Source organism: Liolophura sinensis, chromosome 1, assembly GCF_032854445.1.
Source record: "Liolophura sinensis isolate JHLJ2023 chromosome 1, CUHK_Ljap_v2, whole genome shotgun sequence".
Taxonomy (NCBI): domain Eukaryota; kingdom Metazoa; phylum Mollusca; class Polyplacophora; order Chitonida; family Chitonidae; genus Liolophura; species Liolophura sinensis.
The window spans coordinates 69250979-69261142 of NC_088295.1; the positions used below are offsets into that span (position 1 = coordinate 69250979).

Sequence of the window (10164 nt, forward strand, 5' to 3'; positions counted from 1 at the left end):
ACAAATTCTTCCTAATACTGCTACTGGTTTTATCTGAAATTTTGTACAGCTCTTTAGCAGCACTTTATTACAACTTTATACATAGTTATACACACGTGTAGATGTATATATGTGTGTGTATATACATGTGACACTCAGAATCTTGAATTTATTACAAGGTTAGAAAATATAGCATTCCTGGAACAAACCACTACTGATCCCCCAAGCCCCCCCCCCCCCCCCACACACACACACACACACGCACACAAAGTGTCTATTACTTCATACTTAATTAAACTTTTCAGGACAAAATCCTTGATATTACTAAAACTTGAAGTCAGTCAAGTTTACTTAATCTGTCTTTTCAAAACCCCAACAGCTTTTCCTATGATATTTATATTGGCACTAGACATAACTTGTTTCCATCTATAGAATCTAAGATGGTACCCTAAAAACACAATACATACCATCAGGTATGTCTCAGTAGCATTTTTACAAAGACAATTAAAATGAACCAAAACAAATCTATAACACTGGCCTTTTTTCACAAAAATAAAGTTTCTTCATGTAAATTAGTCTTGTGGGTGAAATACTGCATCAATGAAGGCAATGCAAATGTCCGAGGCATTCTTGGCCTCTTTGTTCACAAGGGCAAAGTTCAAGAAGCCATGGGGCAGGTCATCTATGACATGGAGGTGAACAGTCTTACCCAGCCCTCTCAGTTTCTTAGCAAACATGACAGAGTCATCCAGAATAGGGTCTAAATGGCAGGCCTGAAAAAATAAGACAAGTATGTAAAAATTTCTGTTTAACACTGCGAAAATAACACTTTGCCACTCTCACATACTGATTATTCGTATAATACAATATCTGGAATGAGTTCATAAAAATTGTCTGAAGTCTCCAGGAAATTCCGATAAAAATTCAGGTCCTTTTTATTTATTTATTTATTTATTTATTTACTTTTTTTATATTGGTGCTTCACGCGGTACTCAAGCATTTCACTCATATGACAGCGGCCAGCGTTGTGGTGAGAGGAAACAGAGCAGAGCCTGAGAGAAACACATGACCATCTGCAGGTTGCTGGGAGATGTATGGCCGGAGCGGAAGCCAGCACGAGCTGGACTTGAGAGGCTACTAGGTCATTGCGCCGAGCTGACATGCTAACCCCCTTGATCACGGAGGCCTCTTTCAAGTCCTTTTTCACAAAGCATGTGTAGTTATGCACATTCACAGTTTCCTTAATAAACAATCACGCGAAAATGAATGTATTGCAATTACAATTGCTTATTTCGTGAAATCATTCAATATACAGCAATTTCACTACACGGATGAATGAAATACCAGAACCTGGTTTTCTGTTAATTGACATAATCGATGTGGACACAAGCATCGAGAGTTTCTCTACAATACAGTGTTTAACCACATAAAATTGTAACTTTTATAATCCACATGAAGACTTACCACAAGGTAGACTGGAGGCAGTCCCAGAAGTAGCCCATCAGGGGCCAACAGAGGTGACATGAAAGGATTTTTGGCAAGGGTCAGGTGACGGATGACATTCAGAGGAATCTGTTTGGTTCCATAGTTTGGAGCGTATGTTGGAGACAACGGGCACTTTGGCAATAGCTTTCCATCCAAGACAGGGGCCGAAAATGTCCTTGGAATGGTGAACAATTTAGATGGTGGCAGTGTAGGTTTCTCTTGTGTGTCCTTTGGAATATCTAAGCTTAGGTTTCTCTGATGTGACAGTTTAACTCTTCCAGCTTCTGACCATTCACTGCAGGAAGCCAGCCCTGACTGCTCGCCCAGGTCACAATGGACACCACTGTCCGGTGTCATTCGACTTCCATCTTTAACCTGATCCCCTGAGACAGCGGGGGCCTGACAGTCTGAAGCTAGTTCAGTAATCACGTAATCTGCCTCAGACGTCAAGCTGGCAGGGTCAATCTGACAGTTAGGGAGAGTATCAGAGGAGGGTTTGGGGGAATGGTTTGGGGAGATATTAAACTCGGGCCTCAGTGACACATTGTCCTGCTTCTCGTGTGTTACGGTCTCAGATGGGGAGCACTCTTCAATATACACCCATTCGTCATCGGCTTTATCGGGGCAGTTGGATGTATCGCCTTTGGAGTCTCTTCTAAACTGACTCTCAGTAGAGGCTGGAGAAGTTCCTGGTGGAGTCCCTGCATAGGCTGAAAATGACAGTCATACTATAAGTTATCGTGGTGTGGAGAAGGGTAAATTGTGATGTGAATCCTGGGTAAAAAAAAAACCTTTTAAAAACTGATATATGTATCCATTCCATCCATTAATTACAACAAGCCACTACTATATATATAATGAGTATAGTGTTAATCAAGAATAAAATGTAAATAATTCTAAAATCAAGGGAGACAACCAACATCCATGCAGGCATCATGAGAGTCCCTCTACCCTCTTACATAAAACAGTACAAGCAAGGGTCTACCTGGAGGTGAAATGCAACTTTTCTTAGGGACAGGTCACAAAAAAAATTCACCTGTTGAAGCGACGGGTAGGCTCAATAAATTTACAATCATGTTTAAGTCAATATCCACGCATGTCTTTGTGAAGTTTGTATATTTACTTGGCATTCCCATAATCAAAATGTTGCTGCAAGACTTCTTCATTTTCAGGCCGAACAAGTCAACACTGTTAGGAAATCATTTAGTGGACAAGGCGGTCAACAATCAACCTATCGTATTTGCGCTATCAATTCTGAGACCAAGCATACCTTCAATGTTGAAGAAGCCATTTCTGTAGGAAACTGTTAAACACCAGTCAAATAAATAAATAATAAAATGTGAAGTTAATATTTATAGTTCCAGTCTCTTCCTATTGCCCAAAAGTATAGGCCTACAGCTTTAGGACCACACTGCTAACTTTCCCTGCTTGAGGTTCGGATACTCCACTGATACCCCCGATTTGGTTTTATATACTGCTGAAAGTATGATTTGAGCTGGCAGCTATGTACATAGCTACAATCGGTATGTGGAAAAAAAGTGACTGAAACCCTTTCATTTTTTCTTGTTTAATTCCTTGATAATGTTAAGCTTTCAATTCCACACTCAAATGATGGCCATTTTGTTTTTTTGTGTTTCCTTACCAGCCAGACATCTGGAGAGAATGCCCAAAGGCAGGAGTGGGTCCATCAGGGAAAGAAGGCGTGACGGGGAGGGGGTGTACTGGACAAGAGTTGGTGTATAGGCTGCCATGATACCATCTGCTACACGAATACCAGCTTCCACAGCTTTTAGAGATGTGGAGATCATGAGGTTTGCCCCAGCACTGTCACCAGCCAAGCATATCACCTCACCGGTGGATCCTACAGTCAAAATATACACAGCATGAGATTTATCCTATAGTGAAAATATATACATTAGCATGGGACTTATCCTATAGTGAAAATATACACATCAGCATGGTGATTTATGATCCTATAGTCAAAATATACATATCAGCATGGGATTTATGATAAAGTAAATACGTGCACATTAGCTGAGATTTATTCAAAAGTAAATAAATGCACAATAGCATGGGATTTATGTTGCAGGAAAAATATTCATACCAGCAGGAGATCCAGTTTTAAAGAAATTAGGGATACCTTAGGTGATTTTCAAGTAGGAACTCTTTTGTCAGCAAAGGTAAAAACAGCATTACGGTGTCATGTGACTTGTGAAAATGATAGGCAACTTGTGTTGACATTCATTAATCACCTGTTTGAGAGGCACAAATGACACTTCTTTCCTTCAGAAATTTCTCGAGTGAGTGAGTGAATGCTTGGGGTTTAACGTCGTACTCAACAATTTTTCAGTCATATGACGACGAAGGAATCATTAGGGTGCATGCACGTGTAATGTGCCTCCTTGTTGCAGGACGGATTTCCACCGCTCTTTTATTTAGTGCTGCTTCACTGAGACGACTTACCGAAGGCAAGTAAGCCGCCCCGCCCGAGCCATTATACTGATACGGGTCAACCAGTCGTTGCACTATCCCCTTCATGCTGAACGCCAAGCGAGGAAGTTACAACTTCCTCTTTTAAAGTCTTAGGTGTGACTCGACCAAGGATTGATCCTGGATCTACTGGTCCCGAAGCGGACGCTCTACCAACTGTGCTATCCAGGCCGGTCGAAACTTCTCGAGTCCACAAACATTTGGAGTCTCAATTCTCTCCATCATTCGTCAATTCTAAATGACTTTTTTTTTAAATGACACTTTTTTCAGGCACTCATGTTGTAGTGAATGTGAATAAAAATAGTTGCCTAACATTTTTGACAGGTCACATGATACAGTTGGACTTTTTCTACCTTCATCGATAAAAGAGTTCAAACTCAAAACTCCCCTATCAGTTGATCTTCATTTCAATTCCTTCAAATCAACAGCTTTAAACCAAAGACATGCAATGCAGAGCTAACCTAAGGCTTTTGTTCATTAAACATGTGGAAGGGATCGAGGATATGACTGCACAGTGAAAAAACTATTTACTGAGTGGTAAATATGAATGGAGACAGTTAGATACAAGTAAAATGACAAAAATGTCCATTACACAGGTTCACTGGCATGCATTTTTACCTAGTCTTTGACAGTTGTTTAATATCCAGGCATAAGCATAAAAGCATTCTTCCAAGGCCCTGGGAAACGGGTTTTCCGGTGCAAGGGAATAGTCTATAGAGACAATGGGCACCTTCAGATCTCGGGCCCACTGACGCAGATACACCTAGAAATAATTACAACTTACGATATGAAAAACAGTAGAAATGATCAGAAGTCATACAAGTAGATAAAAGAAATACTCTTAATGTGCACATTCAGCTACATGTAAGACATTAAATGCTGTGCATATACTTATTTTCCTGTCACCCAAAATGTTGAAAGTGTTAGCTTCAAAGTGGAGTGCATATGTAATAAAGCTGCATCAAACAGAAAAACCTGACTTGAAATAGCATTGACCCAGGTGCCTCTTACCAATGCCGTCTCTGTGAGTTCAAGTCCAGCTCTGCCCGGTTTCCTCCCACCATAATGCTGGCCGCAGTCTTAGTGAAATATTATTGGGTACAGTGTAAAACAACAATCAAATAAATAAACATAGCAGCATCTATGTCGGGCTAATAATAAAATATGTCCAATGTAATATTGCTTATTTGACTGAAAATATCTAAAAATTATACTCATCTGATCTGGGTTTAAAATAATGCAGTACCCAGGACTATTTCACTTTTATGACTGTCAGCTTAATACAAACAGTAAACCTGGAAGGTCCCAGAGAGAACCACAAGGAACTTGATGAGGACAAACCCACAGAATTAAGGCTGCAAATAAACCAGCTGAAACTGTGAGCTGGAATAAATCATGTGACTTCATTGGTCGCTGATCAGCTGCAGTGAGAATCAGACTCTGAATTTTGCATTTTTATGTGGATTTACCAGCAATTAAACAAATTCTGCCGATAGTTTATGGCATATTTATAATATGCAAAGCTCCAGGATAGGTGTGTAATTCACCACGCCAAAAGCGTTGTCTTGCAAAGAGACAAAACTCCACGTGCCCTAAATCACCAACCTCATGAGACTTGGAGGACTGTGCAACAAACCCTCCACCATGACAGTGTATAAGCAGGCTGGGGGATAAAGGCTGAATTTTCTTCTTGTTCTTCTTGAAGCCATATTTGTCATTTGGGTCCTTAACAACGCAACACAAACCATGAATGACTGACATTAAAACGGGTGATACACAGTAGAAGAAGCTCAAGGCCATACTGAGTTGATCTTGTGTTTCTTATCTCCAACACTTCCAGAAAACTATGTAGCAAACACAATACAAGAGCATTACCACTGCCAATAGAGAAGAATAACAAGAAAATGTAATCTTACAGACAGAATAATAGCACAAATAGCAGTTACAGTTGTTCATAATTTTTGCTTTGTGGATATTTTTGCAGAGGTGGATTTATGCTTGTCTATGAAATACTTGTGTCAAAAAGCTCCCCTATTATGCTAACGGAGCAAATATAAAGAAATTAATAAATCAACATCAGGAGAAAAAAATGTATACAAACTGATCAATTTAAAATTTTTCCTGTGGCAATAAATATGAAAAATTTACAAAAACAAAATCAACTTTAGAATGTTGAATTCAACACGATATATTAGTTGCTTATCCCATGTTGAAGGTTCTTCTTTTTACCTATAATTACTGGATGTCCACATCTTGTTCTTACCTGACCATCTCTGAGATCGTGGGATATCAGTCTTATATTAACTGGCCCTGGGCCAGTGTGGGCACTTGGTGGCTGGATTGTAACCTCCCTTTTACCATCACTGGAGGTCATTGTGAGCACATCTGGACGGAGCGTTATTAATTCATTCACCTGTACTGAAGGGCACACTAGGCTTGGCAATTGCTGTCAAAATGAAAAACATTCACAGTCCTGGAGTGGTACACTTGTATTTACATGAATATTTATATCCAACATAGTACACACACAATTTTCAATTCATGTATTGCTTAGAATGAATAATTATGACTTTATCCCACGTCAGCTGTATTTGAGACATAATGTGGCAATGTGACTGCTATTATATTGGTCAAATGTCATCCAAGAGTGAAGGATGCATTTGTGAATTTCTACATGCACTGACTTATGGTAAACAAAAAAATAATATAAACTGATCGAAATCTGAAACAGCTAGGGTTGAATCTTAGACGCTAGATGTGCAGAAGAATAAAAGCACAAGAGAGATACATTGTATTTAATACTATAATATAAAAAAAATGTTCTGATCAAAAATTTTCTTTATAGCAAGTATTCTAGATGCTTGGGATGAAGACGATTATATACAAACCTGCATTATCTCTGTTTCTGTTATTGCCCAGAAAGATTTACAAAAGTTAACATCGGCTGTGCGAGTCATATGAACAACCTGAATGTGAAAAAAAACAAAAATGTACACTTTCTAATATCAATAATGAATCACAGCACTGCTGTCAAAAAGTTCAATCAGCTTTTATGAACACAGCAGAGTCTATAATTTCCTTTAAAGTGAGATGGTTGCCCAAAATTTGGAATTTAAACAAAATCATTCATGTTGAAATAAAAAATATTCATTGAGTATGTAGCTCTACAAAATCCTGCCGTTATTCGAATTCAATACAAAGAGGGCGGGCCATTTTCTCATTCGGAAAGTTCCACTCAAAAACAAACAGGTAGAGCAAGGTATGTGTGGGTGGCAGAAATAGTGACAGCATGATCTTGCTATCTTTCCTACTCAATCGATATTGCTCCATCTAGGTGTTATACCGTAGATATACATACTGTACCATAACTGTTTAAACTGACCATCAATTACAACTCTGAACTTGCTTGTCAACCAGTCGAGCTCTTTTTTACGCCTCTTTTTGGCCAATCCTGTTCAGCCATAATGCCTTCTTTTCTGCATGTAATCAGTTATGTTTGTTTACAAAGGAAGTTCACCGCACGCTCAGCGCATGCTCCATATCCTCTGAATTGACAGCGCCTCATTTAAATATTCTGGTAGATTTTTCAGTTTTTTTTTGGTCATTTTTAAACATTCACTTAATGTACAATGGTGGGAGTGGGATTAATGAAAAGCTTGTAACTTTTACTTCTTGAGACAAATACTCCATACTCATGTCATTCTGCAATAATGCAAAAATAGCTAATATTTGGGCGACCATGTCACTTTAAGGAACACTGCATCGCTGTCATCACATTATAGTGCTTCAAAGAAAGACAAACATATTTATAGGAATTACAATCACAAGTACATATACATACTAGAAAGCACACGTATATTGGTGTGGGTTGTTGTCATATGTGGTAAATGCTGATAAAAGGTTGTTTTTCAAATAAACCTTTGTTATGAAGTATGAAACATCCAAATCACATGCAGAGCATCACTCTGTTCTTCCAGGACTGCTTTCAACACTAAGGTACTAAACACAGAATGGACAAAACCACTGATTTAACCTTAGAGTTAATACACATGTAGCTACATGTCACATTTATATTTAATCCACTGAAACTCAGGCTCAGGAAAAAAAAAATCATACTTTTGTGACCTGGGAAGTATGACGTAAATAATTAGCAGTAGTATTTACCTGTTTACCCCTTAGCTCTGGGTCCAGCAAATATTTACCACTGTTCAATACAGAGCTGGCAAATTGCATGAGTCCAGATGTTTCCTGATAACCATCTCCAAAAGATGCCATAGCAACAGACACAACCTGAAGGGGTCGTTGCATGGATTCACAAAACTGAAAGAAATAAGATGTAACAGATTTACTGAAACCATAACACAGAGCAACTGTAAAATGAAAACCTCCAGTGCAGCATAATTTGAAAAAGTATAATGTCCAATTCTGGTTGTATGCCTCCTGATACAGCATTATAATTAATGGTGTGTTTCATCTGATGATTCTCTGATACTTTTTAAGGTCTTGATTGCCTCAAGCTAACATTTTTCATTACCATTAGATTATGAAAATGCCACCTCCTGTGACAACATTTAGCTGATAAAAAATGAAATAATGAGTTGCGAACGGTAAAAGGCTGGGCAGGAGGGTTATGGGAAGCAGGGAATCAAGTGTGACGGCCTAATCATAACAAAAAGGGCTCTGATTTAGCTCTGTAGGCCTGTGATACTATCACAGCCCTGTCTTGTTTCATAAGCTTTCCTTTAACCGAGTATACATTCAAACACGGCGGTTGGAGTTGGAATTTTATACAGTTTCCACTACTTTCATGCTTGAGTGGATTTACATATGGTGACACATGGTAACACCTATCTGGAATTAATAGCTGAGACGACTAAGGCTATGGACAGACAAATTATTTGGTGCCCAGTAGTAGTATACTAAAGCCAGCAAGGGGAGTACAGAGGCATTGAAAGTAAGCTTATGGAACAACACAGAGCTGTGATAGTATACGTAATCATGGCCCTACAGCGTTAGCTCTGATTATGCTTTCTCTTTAGTAAAAGAGGGAGCCAAACAAGGTAAATTTTACATGAACTTACTTAAGCTAAACGATCTGCATCCTTGTTCAACATCTGACACCTACCTTGTAAGTCTACCAACCAATGAATATCGCATTATCAAATAAGGAGGTAGACTTTGACATGACAAATTAACCATTGCTGGTGAAGAAACACATATTAGCCCCAAAAGACTCCAACTGATTTTCTTATACTGGCCTAGCGTTCTTCTTGTCTCAAAGCTTCCAGTGTTAATTTTGTACTCAATGAAGGCAATCCGATTGTCTTTATTATAGAAAAAGTCTCGTGGAAATAAATGACAACAATCTAAGGACCTGCCACTTTGCTGGCAAAAGGGAAGGCACAAGACTTGTTTGATAACAAAAACAATCGGCCTGAACCTTTGTTGAGTACGAAATTAATACTGCATGCGTCGAGACTACGACACAAGGCCAGTATAAGAAAAGGAGTTGGACTCTTTCAGGGCTAAACACATATATACCTGGAATGCTAAGCATCTGCCATAAAAGCAGTCCTGGTTTAACATCTCCACCTCTGTCATAAGTTCCTCTGCTAATGGTTCATACACTTCTTCATCTACTGCAAATAAATCTCCTTGATCACAAAACGAGATGAATTTGAGGACATAGTACAAACAAACTCGCAACTGTCCCAATGCTGTGACAAATGCTTCCAGTTCTTTACAATAGAATGAACTGCGAAAAAACAGAGAGTCCCTGTTGACAGTGATGTGACGTGTAAGTTGTAACAACCTGAGGCAGCATTTCTCTATTATCTTTAGTAAGCTCCTATAGCCATTTGCTGGTACATCTGGACTTAAATCATAATCGCCCACGCAGTTCACTAATTCTCGAGCCATGGGCTCGATGCCCAATTCCAAATGTTCGTACAAAAGGCTGAAGGCGACGTGGAATCTGGCGTGATGGCTATGTTTCCCATCTTGAAAATGTTCCATATTCACCAGAGCTCCTGATCCAAGTGCCCTGAACAGATTTGTTAGCGTAGATTGCAGTTCTGTGTCGCACTTCATTTTTTGACAGCTGATATGGTGCGCTTGGTTTTCCATGATTACAGGCTCGCAACAAGTCACAGTAAAACAATGTAAACAAAATCACCCAAACTATGAAAAATAAACCTTAATAAATATTAA

At 38.9% G+C, this 10164-nt stretch overlaps 1 protein-coding gene across 1 annotated transcript; it reads right to left on the minus strand.

Moving 5' to 3' along the window:
- Positions 1–244: 244 nt before the first annotated feature.
- Positions 245–10042, minus strand: LOC135477413 (hormone-sensitive lipase-like). Its single transcript, XM_064757502.1, has 9 exons — positions 9496–10042; positions 8119–8274; positions 6843–6920; positions 6218–6400; positions 5560–5679; positions 4573–4717; positions 3107–3325; positions 1444–2174; positions 245–752 (listed from the first exon to the last, which is right to left on the minus strand). The coding sequence occupies exons 1-9, from the start codon at positions 9967–9969 to the stop codon at positions 552–554; spliced, it is 2307 nt and encodes a 768-aa protein (XP_064613572.1). The 5' UTR covers positions 9970–10042; the 3' UTR covers positions 245–551.
- Between the last annotated feature and the right edge of the window lie 122 nt (positions 10043–10164).